Raw genomic sequence first — 20617 nt, 5'->3', positions numbered from 1 at the left:
GGAGACCACAGGGGAGTGACAGACTGCAGGTGAGAAGGAGAGATAGTCTGCAGAGAAGATAGCAAAATAGACTGCATTGGAGACAGTGGGGAGATAGCGAGAGACTGGAGGGGGAGATAGTAAGAGAGAGACTGCAGGGGAGATAGTGAGGGAGAAACTGCAGGAGAGAGACCACAGGAGATAGAGACTGCAGAGGAGAGGGAGAGAGTGAAAGTGACAGAAGGAAAGGGATAGAGACTGCAGGGGAGAGTGTGAGAGTGAGAGAGACCACAGGAGAGAAATAGAGACTGCAGGGGAGAGGGAGAGAGTGAAATAGACCAAAGGAGATAGAGACTGCAGGGAAGAGGGAGAGAGTGAAAGAGACCACAGGAGAGAGTGACTGCAGGGGAGAGGGAGAGAGTGAAAGAGACCACAGGAGTTAGAGACTGCAGGGGAGGGAGAGAGTGAAAGAGACCACAGGAGAGAGTGAAGAATGGCAAGGGAGAGATACTGTAGGGGAAAGTAAGAAAGGGAGAGAGTCCACAGGAGAGAGAGAGAGAGTGAAAGAAAGAGGTTGAGTGAGACTGCAGCAAATACCTTGGTGTTGTGCCCCCTGGTTGATCTCAGTTTTTCCATCCTGTGCGGTGCCCACGGAAGCAGCAGGGAGGGACCATGAGGACTGAGCTACTCCAGGACGTGGGAAGGTTAACTACCGTAGCTGAACTGCTGGTGAAGGGGGGACTTTGTATAAGATCGTCTTATGGCAGGTTCCTGCTTCATAATCAGTGGCAGGGGCGTAACTACCATAGGTGCAGGGGGTGCAGCTGCTATGGGGCCCAGAGCTGAAGGGGGCCCATCTTTGCTGTCAAACTAATATGTTTTGCATACATTTATCACCATCAGTTGTTAAACAGGGGGCCCTTACAAACTTTTGCTATGGGGCCTACGAATATCTAGTTACGCCTCTGATCAGTGGTGTCCTGGAGACTGGAGAGTCCCCTTGTAGCGGCCCCTTCTCATGCTGCTTGTCCAGCAGCCAGCGTGTGTGTGCGTGTGCAACAGCCTGAAACTGACAGCCAGGAAGAAGCAGAGAAACCTTCCCGGCTATCAGATCTGCACACAAAGTGTCCCTATTTCTGCAAAATTGTACTGGCCTGGAGGGCAGAAGGCACCCTGCCCAGCCAGCCACTGCCCCCTGCCCAGCCCGCCACTGGTGATCGGCTCTGCAATCATCCTGTCTCCGGCGTCTTTGCTCCCTCCAGCTCCAGCAGCAACAAGCGCCCAGGGTACAGCTTGTTGCCTCCGGCTCCTGCAGCTCCGGGCCAAGCAACCACTGGACTGACACCCTGCGCCCTCATAGCACCAGCTCCCCCCCGCCATCGCGGGGGCTGCGGTGCGTTAGTTACGCCACTGGTTGGAGTATGACATGGCACCTCAATTCTGCGCCGTACAAAATTCTACTAGCAAATATAATGCATTTTTGTATCTTTTTTAACTATAGGAACTCTGTGATGACCCTCACCTGCTTGTGGACGGTGTCAGTCATCATGATTTGCACCAAGGAAGGCTGGGAAATTGCTGGTTTGTGGCTGCCTGCTCCTGTCTTGCTCTCAGACAGACACTCTGGAATAAGGTATTAAAGGGAAGACATATTTTAATGTCAGATACACAGTTTGTATTTGTAAAACTTAGTGTGGGAACCTGGGGCACCAAGAAGCATAAGGGGCTGGTACCTGTGCCTGGACCTGTCTAGGTGCCTAGGCTTGCTAAAAGATGTGACCACATCCCAAAGAGTGTGTGCTCACTATCTTCTATTGCGAAGGCTTAACCTAGCTAAGCATTTACAATTAACCCCAATTGTTTGCATAGTTTTACATTGATAACATTAAACTAGTGTTCCTACTTCTGCATGAAACTTGTTCTTTTATTGTAGGTCATTCCACAGTGGAAGAAGCAGGAGTGGGACCCAAAAGAACCACACAGATATGCAGGAATATTCCATTTCCAGTTCTGGTGTTTGGGGGAATGGGTCGATGTTGTCATTGATGACCGCTTGCCAAGCATAGATGGGAATTTGATATATTGCCATTCCAATGTGAAGAATGAATTCTGGAGTGCACTGCTGGAGAAGGCTTATGCCAAGTAAGAACCACTTCCACGTAAAAGATATGGAACTGGGAATAGCTCCAGCAGAACTGCTAAGTAAAGAGATAAGCGTTGCTAGGGTGGTCTGTCTTACATCCCAAAGGTCACCATTTGGGTTACATTTTCTAGACAACAAATCATATTTCTGGTGATAGCTAGAAGTGCTTTCCAGCTTGAATAAAAATATCTCATTCACATCTTCAATATAAAACTCATCAGCTTCTAAGATTTATGTGCAGCAATGGCTTAGCCTAAGACTATTACTACTAGTAAATGAAATCGACTCTGTCCATCTTCCTTTTTCTGATGCTCCACTGACTAGCGTTTATCCTTATCAAAAACTCTCATTCACTGTGTCAGACTGGACTGGGACATAAAGGGCCCACCAGGGTAATGCTGTGGAAGAGCCCAGTCTTAGGAAAGCAGCCAGGCTCCGGAGGGGGTGTGAATGCATGGTCTGGGCCCCTTGAGAAATATATATTAAAACCACAGAGTGGCACTCAGCTTATAGTAATAATAATAAAAATAATAATAATAAAGTCAATACAATCATGTGCATCAACGTTTCAGTGCGTAATGTAATGAATTGTTGATGATGTACAGTACCAGACACAATTGGCTTAATTTATTATTATTGAAAACAGTGTGCTGCACTGTGGTTCTACTACTTGCATTGTTTCTAAGGGCACCAGGGATAATGTCTACATTATTTGGGAGTGCCGGACCTTGAACTCTCTCTCTCTCTCTCTCTCTCTCTCTCTCTCTCTCTCTCTCTATCTCGCTCTCTGTCCACTTTACAAATATTTCAGTGAATTTAACAGCCGGTCTGCATGCACAATTAATCGCCTTGACTTCAGCAGGCCTCTCCCCCCCCCCAATATCCTGAATCCATGCCTCATATAACAATATCTCTAAGAAATTGATAGAAAAAGGGGGTGCCTTAAGGTCCAAATAACTGCCTGGTAAATGTTCAGCTGTCCCAGCGATTTTCACGGGAGTGGAGGACTTTATATAGCAACAACCTGGTAAAACAGCCCAATAGACGACGGCTGGCGATGATGCGGAGCATGCATCAGTGCTCACCGCTTATCCCCGGGGCATATACACTGGGTGGTTTTTAAGATGAAAGCAGTTCAAATGGCAAAAGTGCTCTGCACTCAGATCAAAATCGCCCAGTGTGTATGGGCATTACGTCTGATGTAAAGGAAACTACTGCACTGCACTGTTAGGTCACACATGATATTGCACCAGATTAATAACAGCAATGCAATGTAGAAAATACACCAACGTTCTGTGCATTCAGACCACATTTTCTGGGAAAGCAAATTTTCTGGAAAGCTGCCTGCATCCCATAAGAAAAACTCAACCTGCGCGTCTTCAGAGGCAGTCAGAAATTGTGATATGACTTTTTATTTGATTCAATGGTCCCGATGTATCAGCTTTTGTACACCATCGGATGGAAACAATGCAAAACCACGAGGAGTCCTTATGCTCATGTTAACTTCTGCGCATATTAGCTCATAGTCACCATTGCGATCAGTAATTGCTAGAACAATCACATCTGAAATAGGCCCTCTATGATACAGTCATGATACAACCTACCTCCCAACAATCCTGATTTGCATATTCAGAAATTTGGGAGGTATGATACTGTATAACAATGTTGGTAGCAATTTAGGCCTGGAATTAGAGGGTTCTTTGAGCATTGAATAGTACATGAACTGCTTAGAGAGGATATAATGAGTAGAGTAGCTTAAGGAGGGTAATGGGTGGTTTGGAAATATTATAAGTTACCTAAAGGTGAGGTTTCAGAGAACGCTTGAAGGCACGTGGCAGATTTAATTCACGCTGGTATATTTGCTCTGAATGTGTGCTGTGTGTTCAGTGACACATGCTTCTCCATAGGTTGGCAGGATCATACGAAGCCCTTGATGGTGGCAGCGCAGCTGATGCCATTGTGGATTTCACTGGGGCAGTTGCAGAAAGTGTTGATTTAACAGATGACAACCGCAGAGTTAATATAACTGAACAAACAAAATTGTTTGAGGAGCTCCTGAAAGTTCACAGAAGAGGTGGGCTGATCTGCTGTCATATCAAGGTAATATTACTGCAACTAAGTTTATTTCACAATAGCCTACCTAAAAATGATAGCATTACAAAGCTGGCCATACACTACTGCAATCTCTGCACAACATTTTTGTATTGTAAACTGTAATGGGGTAATGTCTGACATGAATAACATGAATGATTAAATATTATATTTACATGTGATAATATACCATACATATATCAGTGAATTCTTTTTTCACAATCTGCCCACAGTGTAATTGACAGGAAGTTGCTGTTTGTGGGTGGTAACCGGCCATTTTGTCAGGAAAAGCAAAGGAATACCCAGGCAATTTCAGGGAGGGTGTGTGACATCAGTTCCGGCCTCGATCAGACAGTTTCTATGGCAGAGTTGTGGAAGGATCAGAGTTACGCACACTTTCACAGACAGGGAAATTCATTTGATGGTGAGTGAGTTGCCAATTGATTTGCAGACTAGTGATCGATTCACAATCCATTCACTGTCTTGCACGAGGTGGGATTTCCCTCTGAGAGGTGGCTCTCTGATCGCAGCCTTTGCAAATTCGCACAGCAACGATTAGGTCTGAATCAGGCCTATAGGTGGAATGAGATCAGAAATACCTAATAACAGATGGTTATTCCCTATGATGTCTTTACCAGGTACTGCAAATATATGTTATGTATCTGAATATAAATGTGGTTGTATATGCATGGTCACCTGGAGATCCATCAGGTCCTCCTACTAGGGTTGTGTCCAAGTGGTGTCACCCCTTTGTTTATGATATTCAGGTATAGAATGAATTCTTTTGCTCTTCAGGCTCCCTCCTTTGAAGATACAGAAAAAGTGACTCCTCTGGGACTTGTTAAAGGACATGCGTATTCTATAACAGAAATCAAGAAGGTGTCTCTGGGAGAGAAGACCCTCTGCTTTGGAAAGACCTCCAAACTGTTTATGGTTAGAATGAGGAATCCATGGGGCAACAGAGAATGGAGAGGTGCGTGGAGTGATGAGTAAGTAACACATAATGGGCCTTATGCAGAGTCAGGAGCAACTATAACTTAGGGCAGTGGTTCCCAAACTGTGCGCCTAGGCTCCCTGGGGTGCCTCGGGACACTTGCAGGGGTGCCACGGGTTGGTAGTCCAGAACCAATTTAAATTATTTATGATCAATTATTTCTGGACCAAACCAGTGCTGGTGGCTGCCAATCATAAAATGTATACAAACAGAACCTAATCCTGCCCTTTACCACATAACTGAACCTAAGAAGCACATATTAACACAATCTACTTAATTTGATATATATCTTTGGGGGCCTAGGGGTGCCTTGGAAAAATTCTGATACTCTAGGGTGCCGTGATTAGAAAAAGATTGGGAACCCCTGACTTAGGGCCTTATTCTGGTCGATGCGGAAATTTTCGAATTCTTTCGGATGGCGTTTTTTAGCCGTCTGCGCATGCGTAGGCAACGCTATGCGCATGTGCCATGCACGGTCTCCGTACTCGTTCTCACTAATACCGTACAGAAATGTGCACCGCATTCACTCGGGAAATATGGGCGTAATATGGGCGTCATTCGGAAGTACACAGGGGCGTAGTTTCAAAGTGGGCTAAACTGGGCGTAAACATGGGCGTACACGAGGGAGTGCACTAATTCTGGTAGGCGTGCATTCGGACAGAACACCGACTGCAAACGAACCAACAGCCAGGAAATATGCGGTCTTCATAAGCAAGTTTCACTTTGCGGACACCACTCGGTCATGTGCTAGGCATTCGGATCGCCCAATTAGTATGGCCGCACCTGAACCACTGTCAGCTGAACACAATACAATCCACTCCTCTACTCATTACTCATTAATTACACTCTTTTCATTGCTTCAATTGGAACCATTGCATATAATATGCATACATAAAACCGAGGTAAAGGGGTAACAATGAATGAATAGCACTTCACATGATGTAAGGGTTAATGTAAAGTGGTAGTAATGTGTTTAATGTGTTTAAGTATCTATTAGGATTTAATTGATTCCAATTACAAACAAACAATTTTTAATGAGGTAGCCTAATTGCATAAGTGTGTCATGTGACAGATTTATGAGTTCAGAGAATAGTCGTGAGTTTTGCGGAAATACACCGCATCGGTGCGTACGTGCAGCTTCACGTCCGTTCTGACGCTGTAAGACCGTGCAGAATCTTTGTGTGGCCACCGCACACGCACGGTTTGGATGTTGTCCGTAAACACACCCTCTTCTTAGAGAGCGAGTCCGTCTGAATGCGGAGGACCTGTGGGCGTTTCTTCTTACAATGTCCGCACAGCGTGGCGTGCGGTCCGCTCCGAAAGAATTCGGAAATTTACGCACCAACCAGAATAACCTCCTTAATGCCATTTGCACCTGTCTAAACAATGCTGTGGGAAATAAATGGTGATAGGGATCGTGGTGCCAGCTATACATCGAATCAGGTGTCTCCGTAGCGGAGCAATTCTGAATACTACTCACAATGAATTGGATACTAAGGGGGAAATTTACTAATATGAAAATCCTAGAAATTCGTATTAGTATTTTTCCTACTACTGCATACGGCTGTTTCAGCCATATGCAAAGTCGTGTTCTGGAGGGGAAATTGGGTGATATAATAAGTCCCAAATGAACTGTTATTTGCACTCTTCAGTATTATTCAGTATTTTTCAACTCTTCCGTCTGGTCGTTCCCACAAATACTCTGAACTGACCTGGGGCAAGTGCCCTATGTGCACGTAACAGTTCCTTTAGTCTTCTCTACATCTGCATACACGTAGACCGTAACCAGATAGGTGACATCAATAGGTGACCATTGAAAATGACACTCACCAGAATCAAGTTCCTTATGTGCACCAAAAGGTTTCTTTCACTCCGCTCCTTTTCCTCCCAGGAGACAGGTGACTCGTTCACTCCAGATATTTGTATAAATCCGAATTTATTCCAGCAATGTTAAAAAATTCCATAAAACAATCTTTAAAAATAAGAGGAGACTCCTAGGGCGAGTGGTGGTCTGTGTTACCTCCCAATCCGGATGGAAGGTTTCGACACTGGCTAAAGATGACACTAAGCACCAGTCCACAAGCCTCTTAGGTGTCCCTCTTTCCTCCACCAATGGGTTTCGGGGTAAAATGAGCCCTTTTTCAAGGTGTGAGGACTACCTGTTCTTATGCGGTTTTTATACCGGTTCCTAATGCCTTATTACTAGGGCTGTCATAAAAACATGGAAAGACCTGTTTACAGAGAAATACATGCTAACATTGTAAATCACAAAATTTACAGACAAAAATTAATACATCCAAGATAAAAACATCTCCGTTACACTTTAAAACAAAAACATAAATTTACATGCTATAATCACATAACAGTAGTGGATGAAACCCGGCAAGTGTTCTGGAGGGGAATTTACAAAGCAGTCATATACGACTGCTTTGTAACCCTCCGATGTCGTAGTAATTCGTATTAACGGCCGTATATACGGCCACTAATACAAATTAGTGAAGGCAGTCTGCACGGATCAGTCAGATCCGTGCAGGCTGCATGGTGTAAAAAAAAATAATAAGAATGATTCTATTGGCCGCTAGGTGGCCAATCAGGAGCTGAGAAAGTCGGCTCCTGATTGGCCGCCTAGCGGCCAATAGAATCATTCTGATGAGAGGTGCAGGGGATGAAGGATCTCTGTCAGAGGACAGTCCGATGCGGGGAGCCGATGGAGTTGCCGGAGTGTCACAGAAGGTGTCAGAAGTCCAGGACTACGTCGGATCAAGACTTCAGAGCTTCCATGGAGGACCTGCGTGAGTAGGATTTCCTTCCACAGGTCCCCCATGGATTTCTTCAGACTGGATGGACGCCGCCGACACAGACGCCGTTGACATGGAGCCCACCGCCGACATGGAGCAGGACAAGGCACGGGAGACCCGTACTCATTTTGTCCCCCATATTTTGGGAACCAGCCCCGGACCTGGAGCTGGTTGTTAAACATCAGGGAACCCCTATTTGTCGGGTTCCCTGATTTTTAATTACCGGCCCCAATTCTTTCAGCCTGGTGCTGGTTACAGCTGTGGGGGGGACCCCACACTGTTATTTTATTTATTTATTTTTCTATTTTTTTTACAGTAAAGCCTGCATGGATGTGACTGATCCGTGCAGGCTTAAAGCAAATACGACAGGAAAATAAGGTGTATTTTCCTGCCATATTTTCGTGGCTGTTTCATGCCAATTAGCAGCTGTATTTTCAATACGGCTGCTTAGTAAATCAGGAACCACCATTCTTTTGAATGGTGATTCCTGTCGTATCCTATCGATGGTGTAGACATTCGTATTTGTAAATACAAATACGAATGTGCCATCTTTAGGAATACGAATTGCTATAATTTCGGGATAGTAAATCCCGAAAATACAAATGTGTAAAAAATAGGTGTATTTCTGCCTACGAATACACCTATTTTTTACGAATTCATATTAGTAAATTTCCCCCTAAATCAGCTATGAATTGGCTCCCAAAACCTGTATCATCGTTGTGCTGCCTCTAGAGAAGGCACCGACATGCTCTGTGCAGGGCCAGATTAGCAATGGGGCGGGTCTGATATGGGGGTCAGACAGTCTGAAATCCGACAGTCATTAGACCGATGTCGGACTCTCGACTGCCAAAACCTCGACAGTGGGGTGAGCAGGGCCGGTGCAAGGCACCGGAGCGCCCCAGGCGAGTCGGGGTGGGGGCGCCCCGGTGCCGGGGGAGGGGGGGGTACCTGTCCTGCGGCGCTGTGTATTTAAAGCTGGCAGCGGTGGCAGAGAGGGGTCCCTGCAGTCAACGAGCGTTATCTGCCGGGCTATGCGGAAGCGCTTCTGTTGTGAAAACACTGGCCGCACGGCGCACGCTGATTGGCTGAATCTCAGCTAATCAGCGTGCGGACAGTGTTTTCACAACAGAAGCGCTTCCGCATAGCCCGGAGGATAGCGCTCGTTATTTCTTATTGACTGCAGGGACCCCCCCGCTGCCGCCGCCAGCTTTAAATACACAGCGCCGCAGGACAGGTACCCCCGCGGCACGGGGGGCAAAATGCTGCCCTCCAGTGGCCGGCGCCCTAGGCAAATGCCTAGATTTGCCTAGTGGTGGCGCCGGCCCTAGGGGTGAGTGCAAAGAAGCTTCTTGCGGGCTCAATGCACTCTCAACGTTGGTGGGCTCCGTGGGCTTGCTGCACTCGCCGCAGGTTGTATTCTACCTCTGTGGGGCCGTGGACCCCACAAGGAAGAATAGCTCCAGTAAGTTGGGATCCCGACTGGCTTTTAACAGTTGGGATTCTGACATCGGTCTACTGACCGTCGTAATCCCAACACTTGGGAGGTCATCCGGCACCCCAATGGATTGGATAAAGTTGCAGCTCCAGGCCTCCACATACAAATAGGCCCATAATCATACCAGCATGATGATCACCCGAGAGATACCAGCTGCCACATGGTTGTCATAAATCATAATTATTAGTATTGCATTCCTATTATACACAATTATGGTATTTTTGTATATAATTTTGGAGACATTGGTGGTTATAATGTGTGAGTTCTACATGCCTACATGGCATTGGCATCACCTCCTCCACTTCTCATAAGCCCCTGGCTGTGTGGATACAATCAGTGGCGGCTGCTATGGTGCGGCTGCAGCACAGTCCAAAAATGAAATGTTCCCTTTCATATTAATAGGGATAATATTCAGCTTCTTGCACCATTCTCATGGTGATTTTATGTCTTACAGTAATAGTAGTAAGTCCGGCAGGATTTATTTGACATATTTATAGATTTTTTTTTATTTAAGATCTGAAGAATGGAAAAAAGTTAGCGAATCTGAGAAAAGACAGCTCGGTCTGGTACTGCAAAATGATGGCGAGTTCTGGTGAGGAAGTGATGCATGCCAGCCATATTCTGAAAGCTTCAAAATGCTGCATTGGATTTAAGCTGGGTGTGTGATATTTCATTAAGATTATATTTTAAAGTAAGCTTTTACAATGACCATTAATATGTTGCATGGCTTTTTCATGAAGTGTATGCACACACTCGGTAGTAAACGATTTTCTGCACTTCAGGAATTCTGGGTAAATATCAGCTGACTAGCTTGGTGATGGCATTGTAATGCTGGGTACATATTAGATGATGTGTACCCAACCTGACATCGCTTCCAACAGGACCTGGCATGCGGAAAGTGCATATACTCTTCCCTATACTGAGTCCGGGGGGAAGGTACATGATATGTACCTAATATGCAGCTCCAATCTGCACAGTCAGTCAGCATATCGTCTAGTGTGTACCCAGCTTAAGGATACCAGGTGATAAACTAACCGTCAGGAAGAAATACCATAGTCTTCCTCCTCCTGCCTTTTCATATTCATATTCTATAGGTTTCAGTAAATAAGCAGTAATCAGAATAATGTTTTCTATTGTATATAGGTTGCTTTGGTGTCCACACTTGTTACTTCTCCTCCATGGCTGTAGTGTTACGTGTGATGTTACCTGATATCTTTATCATTGTTGGTATTTCTGCTACAGGATGACGTTTGAGGATTGGTGTAAGAATATCACCAATGTTGACGTGTGCCGGATAATAAACACATCAATTCTCAGCCAACACAAAACATGGGAGAAAGGGGAGGCTCGTGGGAAGTGGTCAAAGAGTGAGGAAGCATTGTTAGACCGCTCTGGAGGATGCTTCAATTATAAAAGTACTTTCTTCCAGAATCTGCAGGTGACTGATATATGAAATGACTGTGTATGACTGAGGCCTGTTTATTAAAAAATATTTGTTGGATACTCGATGCAAAGTGAGTCGGTGCCAGTGGCAGTTTTTACCTATGGGCTGCAGGGCTGCAGCCCCCCCCCCCCTCCCTTGTCGTGATTTCAAATGCTGGGATCTTGACCCATGCGGGATTTTGACCGTCGGGATTGCATACCGGATCCGTAGCAGCTTCCCCCCTCCTCAAAAAGGGTAATAGCCGCCACTGGTCGGTGCAGTGTCATCAGTGGCAGCTGATCTGAGAAATGGCAATGCCGCAGGAGCTATGTTTTTTAAGAGCACCAACCACCAGCTTTCCAGATCAACCACTTGCTTCCTTAAAACACAGCATCGGTCACACATACAGAGCATCAGTTGCACAATCGGACCTCTGAATAACCCTATGGTTGCTTACACTATAATTTGCCAAGCCTAAGAGACCAAGCCAGACCTCAGAAGAATTTCAACAATGACACATTCAGTGGCATTTAGTCTTAAATAAATCTCGAAGAATCTTTTCAAAACAAAGGTCTGCAGCCATTCTGTTCTGGAAAGGGAAAAATCTGATTGTCCCTCCTACCATATAGGCATAGTCCACCATACTTAATTTTGTCTAAAGAACTTTGCCAATAATTACATGTTTTTTCTTTCAGTATATGTTTGAAATAAAGAAAGAGGAAGATGAAGTGCTGGTTTCTCTACAGCAGCAAGACCAGTATATTAACAAGTCTAGGAAAGGAGACCGTGTTATTATAGGCTTTGAGATTCTGAAGGTATAAACGTACAAGTGTCACTCCTAATGTCAAAGGTTGTCATGAGTCCAATCTAATTATACATTAATGGTACAGTTAGTCTTTTCTGGTCCTTTTAAAACGGGTTAATACCACCAAACAACACATTCTCTTCTTAAGGCTTCTCGGTTGTTCAGGGCAAGAAAAGGCAAATATATTAAATTTTAGATTTTAAAATCTAAAAAATGAGTTTTACAGTACCTGCAAAATAACTCATATTGTACGGTTTGCCTCCTGAACTTAACAAGCATTTCTGCAAGATAAAACCCAAGCATACAGTAGCTCCTTTGCATTAGTTCCTTGAGGTACTTGCACTGAGACTTCAGGGAAATCCGTTCATGAGGGAATTCTGCATTGGCAGAAACTTTTTTGTTAGGTGGGCGAAAATTTTCTAATCAGGCCACTGTAGGGGCGGGGTATGTCAGGTGGTGTATTCTGCTGGCTGGCTGTAGCTCCTCCGCTGGACTGTTGCTGCAGTGTGTGGTTGTGACTGTGTGTTGAGGGGGTGGAGGAAGGGGATTACTCTCAATCCACCACTTACAGAAAAGTCCATGGCAGGTGCTAGGGCCTGTAGAAACTTTGCTATGAGGACCCAATAGGTCTAGTTACACACCTGGTTTTAGCTACTGATGTGCTGTTCTTATTGGTGGATTTTGTAGGAGTGTCTGTGTTTTGATCATGAGGTGGTATGTGATGAGTAAGTATGGAAATAACAAGTTTGGAGACTAGATTTGTGTTATGCTGGAAATATCTGGACGTAGCATTACTGACACTGGTGGAACAGCTCAGATTTCAGACAGCAGTCATTAATGTCAATTTGATAACATTATTTTTATATTCGTCAGCTTTATATATATATATAGTATGCACTCATACCGTTTTATATATATAAAAAATAGTTAAAAAGTGTGTTAACAGAATTATGAGGAGAAGCATGGCCAGCCCAGACCAATATGATGTCCCCTCCCCCCCTGTGGGATCCTTTCTGTGCTTCGTAGATGTGCATTTAAGAAAGTGGTGTGGCTTCACTGAATGGACAGGATCTCTTGACATTGGGTGAATGTCGAGGCATTGGCCCTCCTTTGTCTCCAGCAACCCAATCCCCAACCTATATCTTTAACAAGCACTTAAAATGTACTTACCTTTGCTTTCTTCGCTCACCTTCTCTTCACCGCTCTCTGCTACGTATGTCTCTGATTAAACTAACTTAGGTTACACCAGCATCACATTGATGGGAGCTGCAGGAGCTGTATGATTGGTGCTGGGCTGTGCAGGCTTTTTGCTGCTGCTGTAATATGACAATCAATGGCACAGCAGTGCCATATTGCCTGTACATCTAATCGGAGGATCGCCACTTTCAGTAGGGACTTTTGAGCTTAGCTGTCCAGCCTGCCTAGATGTTCCTGGCTTTTCCAGGTGTCCCTATGCATTTACCTAGACTGCTTATGCCTGGGGCCAGCTCTGACTAGAAGCAAAAGGCACACAAAGAACACATTGACTTTGAAATAAAAATAAGAAAATAAAACTCCACTTTGCCAAACTCCTTGTACTGATTTGTACGTACACAAGAAGTGTATCTTTGCATTATGATACCTACGTACATCCACAATGCATTGTACTGTTACACCAGCAATGACATTCAGTACATAAAGTAAAGAGGTTAATAAAATATATTAGTGTTATACTGTATACTTATATTCCATCTTATAATAGATGAGGTATATTATATTGCTATATTGTATTAATTGCCTACATGGTAGTCTCAACCGTCAGATCAGTACAGTATTGCTGAATGCATAATCGTATGACTGTTTATTAGGTGGAACAGAACAGACAGTACCGGATCCACAAGATGCACGGACAGGAGAGGGCCGCATCTTCTCCCTACATGAACCTGAGATCCATTTTTTTGAGGAAGACGTTGAAGAAAGGTCGGTACATCATCATTCCTACAACCTTTCATCCTGGCACCATCTCTGAATTCATCCTGAGACTCTTTACAGATGTGGAGTCTGATTTCAGGTATTCTTTTTAGAAGATGTGCATTGTAAGATATGGCAGCTATCATATGTCATTTATTTTTGGAGGGGATGTATCAAATATCGTAGAGAGATAAAGGGCCCTACTTAGACCTGATCTCACGGCTGCAAATTTGTACAGTGGCCGATTATCGATACACTGCGCATGGTTCGCAGTACACACACGTGAGGCCGTCCTGCGATGAAATCCGGCATCTATTTCTATACGCATGCCATTCACAAGGTGATTGACAGGAAGTAGGCGTGGCTAGGAGAACACTGGGAGTATACGGCGAAACTTTAGGCATGCCTAATCCGTTTAGGGGAGGTTGCGCGACGTCAGCTCCAGTCTGAATATGCCTTTTTCCATCGCACCGCCGCATAAGTCCAGGGCTACACGTATGACTAGTGCCCAGTGTAAAAATCATTAGATGGTGAGCCTGTTATGATGGGTTTTGGACATATTCCCATGGCAATCACGTTAATTCGCAGGGCGAGGTTTCACTCTAGCAGGACGGCATCTTAAGTGAACGCTGGCCTCAAGTTCGTTAGCATGCTATCAGGTCTGAATCAGGCCCAAAGTACCAACCAATCTGACATTTTAGATACTGTAAATATGACAGAAGCCAATTGGTTAATTGTAATAACTTTCTCCAGACAGGGCTTGGTACACCTTTATAAACGTGGTATAATAGTGTTGTGTCACATATTGTACATGAGCAACCAGCTGAGTATAACTGGCCGGCAATCAGCAATACTGGAACAGAACAGGTTCAATCTGTCACCAATCCAATCTGTAGATGTGACATCTCTGAGTGTAAACTGTAGCACTGCCTGTTACTAGTGAGACCATCATGCATTGCCAGCATATCCCTGGAGGGTGAGGCAGCACCTGTTATTCCAAGGATTTGATTCGCTTGCTCAAGACAGCTATACCCTTGGAATACCAGGTGGACAGAGTTCATGTTATTTCAAGTGGTGTCCATATAATTATCACATATCATAGTTTCTACTTTCCATTTAACAGAAATCTGTACAGTTTATGTGAAATATTTATGTATTCTTCTACAGAGTGGCTTCAGCAAGATTTACCTATTGGTAGTTGTGAGGAAAGTTATGATGCAAAGTGATTATTACAGGCAGGATGCTTGATTAATGACATGGCTGTGGGATCAGACAACCATAAGCTGGCTTTGCTAGCACTGGCATTACATCCCTCTGTAAGCTGCCTACTGTTCTCTGCAGGGAGCTGCTGCTTGATAAACCCAGTGTGACCTGCTGGAGCATCCTGTGGGGACTCCCTCAGAGAGTGACTCAGGTGTTGGTACAGAGTGTGGAAGCAGTACAGCAAGAGGGCAGAACGCAAGGTAATGATAGGAATATACAAAGGAAAGGTTCATCGTTTAGTTTTAACAGAAATCAATACATGTAAAAAATAAATAAAAGCCTAACGCTGCTCCATGTCTCTATAGTGCACAGAAAGCCACTAAATTTCCCTCCACTGTAGCTCTGTTCTGGTACACACACACGCGCACAGCCACACACCTCAGTATGAGAGAGTCCCAACTGCCAGCTGCTCTGTCATTTTGATGATCTGGTAATCAGTGTACTATCAACTTTTACATGTTCATATACCATGGGTAAGAAAGTCCAACACATCTCCTGCAAACCTAGCCTCATATACACCCTAGACACACCAAGATACCACCACCCCTAGCTACAGAAATAACTTATTGGTGGGGCTGGTAGCACTGTGGAGCATTATCTGGAGCATTATATCAACAAGTATTCTACTGGTAATCTATAGCAGCTTTTTCCCCATGGATGTAGATGTCACAGACGAGTTATGGGAGTGTGGCTCTCCAGCATCCCCCCCCCCCCCCCCCCCCCCCCAGGTAGAGGTTGGAAGCTGCCATCCCTCTGTGCTACTGGTGCTGTATAGCAGCTGTTTCCCCATAAATGTAGATGTCAAAGATGAGTTGTGGGAGTGTGTGTGTGCAACATTCCCCTCCAGGTAGAGTTGCAAGCTGCAGTCCCTTTGTGCTACTGGTGATCTATAGCAGCTGTTTCCCCATAGATGTAGATGTCAAAGATGAGTTGTGGGAGTGTGTCTGTACAGCATTCCCACCCGGTAGAGGTTGCAAGCTGCCATCCCTCTGTGCTACCGGTGCTGTATTTGCACCAACATTTTAACTGCGGTTTTTGGTGTTCAGTTTTTCCGCTATTCCTTAAATCTGTTATACTGTGCATGGTTACAGGGATTGCTCCACAATGATCAAGTCCTCAAGAGTCTCATAACTGGTGACCTTGTTGTACTTGGTGTTTAAACCAGGTCAGCACAATATGGCAGAGTGACCCTATCTGTGACTCCCAGCAACAAACTCAAGAAAAGTTTGGTTGGAGTGTATGCTGCATACAGGGGAGCACTCATCCTAAACTCCTTGTTCATTAGCAATGAAAGTCCAGTACAGGAGATGTCCCTTCTAAACAAAACCCATTAGGCTAGTGCTTCTTCATAAATGGTTCTTACTGTATGAGCCTGATTTACATAAGGGATACAATCAATGGTGGGTGCTGCCTGTGTTGCTGCACCTGGGACGCAGCAGCATTCAGCTTCACTTCTCCTTATTTGCCCACTCCTAGACTCCCATTGGCTAGCTTCAGAGGAGTCTTGGATGGGATTAGAAGGAAATGTTAAACCAAATGCTGGTTCTTCCTGTTTGCAGCAGCGGCTGTGGAAATCACAGCTATACTGACCCCTGGGAACAGTATACATATAACATTATATGTATTTTTAAACGTTAGACGTCCTCCCCATGAAAAATATGGTCCGCAATGCAGCCCATAGACGGGAGCCACCAGTGAATACATTACGATGCTGACAGTATTATATATGTGTGGTGTGTCTCTGAAAAACTCCGATCTCTTTCTCACACATGCAGAAACACAGAAGGTAGCAGAATAGCTTTCGAAGCTTTTGCTTCAAGCGGGCTTACTAGTATTATATATCCACTTTAGGTATATGTACATTTAAAGAGCTTTTGTAATGAATAAGCTTATCTGTGCTTATTGCCAATTAAATATGCTACATCAGCTGAAAATGGACAACTGCACCATCATGTTGATGATATTGATATTTAACTAAATATGTATTCACATTTTCTAAAAATTATAATATATTTAGTATGCAATAGTTTTTTTTAACCAGTTTAATGTCGCGATTCAATTAACCACAGTAGATTAATGCAGGATAATTTATCCCTCTAAATGTAGCACCGAGGACTGGAGTTATTAGGGATTTTTTTCTAACCTGCCTCAGCAGGTCAGAAAAAAACTAATTTTGTTAAGTTGGGGTTAAGGGGTGTCGCAGAACTGGTAACACATTCATCCATAAACCTTTTACTGATTCTGTTTGTTAATGCCCAGTAACCCTTAACATAGGTGCCGATTTATGTTTTTGCTGGTGGGTGCTGAAGCCAAAAATATAGTGCAGTGGCTTCATGGGGAAGAGGCGTGGCCACAAAATAATACCAATTCATATTACGCAGCACAGTTGTCTCCAATATTTAAATCACAGCAGCAGAGTGCCAAATACATAAATGCCCCCCACAGTGCAGGTACATAAATTCCCCACAGTGCCAAATACATAAATGCATTTATTCCCTGGCTGCTGTAATAAAAGCTCTGGTTTTATAAATGGCCAGCTCTTATTTTGGGTCCAGTAGAGCAACATTCACTGGATTTACTGACCTTACTCACAGTGAGTCTTACAGAGTCAGCTCATGGCCATGCAGGCACCCCAAGAAGAAACTAGAAGCTGACAGGACAGTCAGATGCCGGTCCCGCTCCTGCCAGCCTACTCCGCTTGTTGGGGTGAGCAAGCTGCCTCCTTCCGCTGTGCTGCAGCAGCTGCCCCAGACTGAGACTGATGCCGACGGTGTGTGATCGCGCAGTGGAGGGAGAGGGAAGTTGGAGCTGGCGCTCAGCGGCTGTGAGTGACCCAGCAGCACGACTCAGGTCCCCGTGGGCAGGCACTCGGAGACTGACTGACATGTTGGTAAAATAGTGTTGTTTCAATTCATGGTGACAGCAGTCTCCAGGAATCACCATGCTGAATTAAAATAACACTATTTTTACCATGTACTTGATGTCATCACACACCCATTACATATTATACCACATGCCATAATGCCCATTACATTATGCCACACACCATAATACATATTACACCATATGTCGTAATGCCCATTACACGCTATACCAAACACCATAATGCCCATTACATGTTATACCAAACACTGTAATGCCCAATACACGCTATACCAAACACCGTAATGCCCATTACACGTTATACCAAAACCGTAATGCCCATTATATAATAACACACGCCGTACTGCCTATTACATATTATGCCACATAAGTGCCACTTACCTGCATGCTCGTTGCTAAGGGTTTCATGCTCGATGCCAGGGGTTTCATGCGTTGTCTGGGGTCTCTGTGACAGGCAGCCAGTGACTCCTGTGTGGTGTCAGTGTCACTCAGCCTTCCCTGGGGACAAAATGCCAAGTAGGAGGGCCCTGCTAGGGCAGCTGGGGCCAGGGGGGCAATTTAGGGCTTCTCAGAGACAGCCACACAGTGGCTGCCACAGGACTCAAGAGGGTGGGCCCACAATCACAGGGCTGGAGCCTTGGCGGGTTTTGCTAGGGCAGCCTGAGCCCTTGGCAGCAGCAGGGGCCAGGGCTCCTCACAGCCTACCAGTGCCACACGGTGGCGGCAGCTGAGCCACAGGGCATGCTAGGCCCCACAAACAAGTTTATTTGCCACAAATTACCAATGGCACTTACAGTACATGATTATGTGGAGGCACTGGGACTTGTCCGGAAGGGTGGCGTTCAATAGTCAGGGAACATCGGGCAGTCACACAGACTGGCAGCCAGCAACCCCATCACCTGATTCTCCAGCAGCGGCGCAGTGCTGTGTGCAGCCCCAGCGTTCGTGATGTCCTTCTGCGCTTGCGCCGCGGCCAGTCTCCGCTTAAAAGCACAGGCTGATTTACAGCTCCAGGGTGCACACAGCGCTCTGCCGAGTCTCAGCAGCAGCGCTGCGCTGAACCCCACAGCATGTTCAATGTGAGCGCCGGCGGAGAATCAGGTGATGGGGCTGCCGGTCTGTGTAACTGTTGGATGTTCTCTGACTATTAAACGCCACCCGTCCGGACTAGACAGCCTGGCTGCCGCCCGTAATATGTGCCGCCGCTAGGGGGCCTAGTGGCAAATCCTGTCCTGCCCATGGGTGCTCATCAATTTCCGTGGGTGCTCAAGCCCTTGAGCACCCGCAGAATCGGCGCCTATGACCCTTAACACCCATTAACACCGTACTTTAATGACAATTTACAAGGCTATTGGGTGAAATCGATAGTCCATTTAAATAGCCTGACGTTACAGCCTGTGGCTACCTCTTATTTTCACAATTTATCAGGTGTAATTGAGTTCTGGCATAAGACTGATCATGGGAAGGTGTCTGGCTCCATCTGTAGATTTAATTGCTTCTAAGAAATCTTGCAGATTTATTTGTCACAGTATCATTGAAAGTATAACATACAGTAGTTTGTTATGGCGTTTTTAGTATAAACATAAAGAAAGTGTCTGGTGCTTATTTACAGGGTCCGACTTATACATTACCATTAAATGCGAAAGTGAGAGGGTTAAATCTGAAGTCCACAAAAATACCACCAAAGCTGTCTTTGATATGAAAGCCATCTTCTATCGTAAGAGACCCAACGTACCGATTGCTGTTCAGGTAAACCTCTGTATTGCAAGTCTAGTGATGTGGTATTTTAAGTACAGTATATGACACTAGTGGTGCACAGACAAAAAGGTGGTTTTGACAATGCATATACAGTAGTAACCAACAATATTTATACTTTTACAAGTTTCTAACCAGGGCTAGACAAATGACAAAATCTAATTTGTTGCTATAAACAACATAAATGTTATATTTTTTATGTGACTTTCCACAGTAAATAATAAATTTGAACTGTGAATTATATTTCTATGCAGTTAATTAGGGGAAGTTCATACAAAAATACAGATATTCATCATAATAAAACAGAAAAATGTACATGCAAAACAGTATTATTTATTCTATTTATATTGGGTATTATGCTACACTGGTCCCGGGTTTGACCCTGGTTGCGACCAGGGTAAGATTGGCAGGTAACATAAGCTGGGCTGACCCTTTCACACCAAGCCACAACCCAGGTTATTATTATTATTGCCAGATATTTATATAGCGCACACATATTCCGCAGCACTTTACAGATAATAATTGAACATTCACATTAGTCCATGCCTTAGTGGAGCTTAGTCTATATTCCCTACCACTTGTACACACACACACAGACATTCTAGCATTAATTTTGCTGGGAGTCTAATAACCTAACAGTATCATTTTAGACTGTGGGAGGAAACTGGAGCACCCGGAGGAAACGCATGCAAGCAGGGGGAGAATATAAACTCTGCACAGTTAGGGCCATGGTGGGAATCAAACCCATGACCTCAGTGCTTTGAGAGAGTAATGCTAACCATTACACCATCCATGCTACCCGGGTTACCCAGCAATATCCTGGGTCAGAGGAATGGTGAGAAAGGGGTATTAGATTGGCACATGTAATAGACCTCTTACCCTCCTACTGAGGGTCTCCTGGGACCATAACATGGCTCCGATGCCTCATTCCACAATGAGAACACTTTTTCCATAAGCATCAGTTGTAACACCTCAGAATGCACTGAGAAAGCAACTGGAATGCAAGGAAAACATATGCAAAGTGGATATAGGACCTTA

At 44.8% G+C, this 20617-nt stretch overlaps 1 protein-coding gene across 1 annotated transcript in view; it reads left to right on the top strand.

Annotated features, from left to right (window-relative positions):
* CAPN6 (calpain 6) overlaps window positions 1–20617 on the top strand; it is a 79009-nt gene that overhangs the window by 55042 nt on the left and 3350 nt on the right. Inside the window, exons 3-12 of the mRNA XM_083159377.1 lie at window positions 1481–1612; window positions 1913–2121; window positions 4030–4222; window positions 5009–5202; window positions 10015–10092; window positions 10743–10938; window positions 11619–11738; window positions 13576–13778; window positions 15020–15141; window positions 19437–19573. Coding sequence (XP_083015503.1) covers window positions 1481–1612; window positions 1913–2121; window positions 4030–4222; window positions 5009–5202; window positions 10015–10092; window positions 10743–10938; window positions 11619–11738; window positions 13576–13778; window positions 15020–15141; window positions 19437–19573 — 1584 coding nt within the window. The remainder of the gene's footprint in view (window positions 1–1480; window positions 1613–1912; window positions 2122–4029; window positions 4223–5008; window positions 5203–10014; window positions 10093–10742; window positions 10939–11618; window positions 11739–13575; window positions 13779–15019; window positions 15142–19436; window positions 19574–20617) is intronic.

This window comes from Crinia signifera, chromosome 9 (assembly GCF_055691185.1).
Source record: "Crinia signifera chromosome 9, ASM5569118v1, whole genome shotgun sequence".
NCBI classification, from domain to species: domain Eukaryota; kingdom Metazoa; phylum Chordata; class Amphibia; order Anura; family Myobatrachidae; genus Crinia; species Crinia signifera.
Note: the sequence above shows the minus strand (reverse complement) of the source record. Positions and strands in the feature narration are given on the sequence as shown.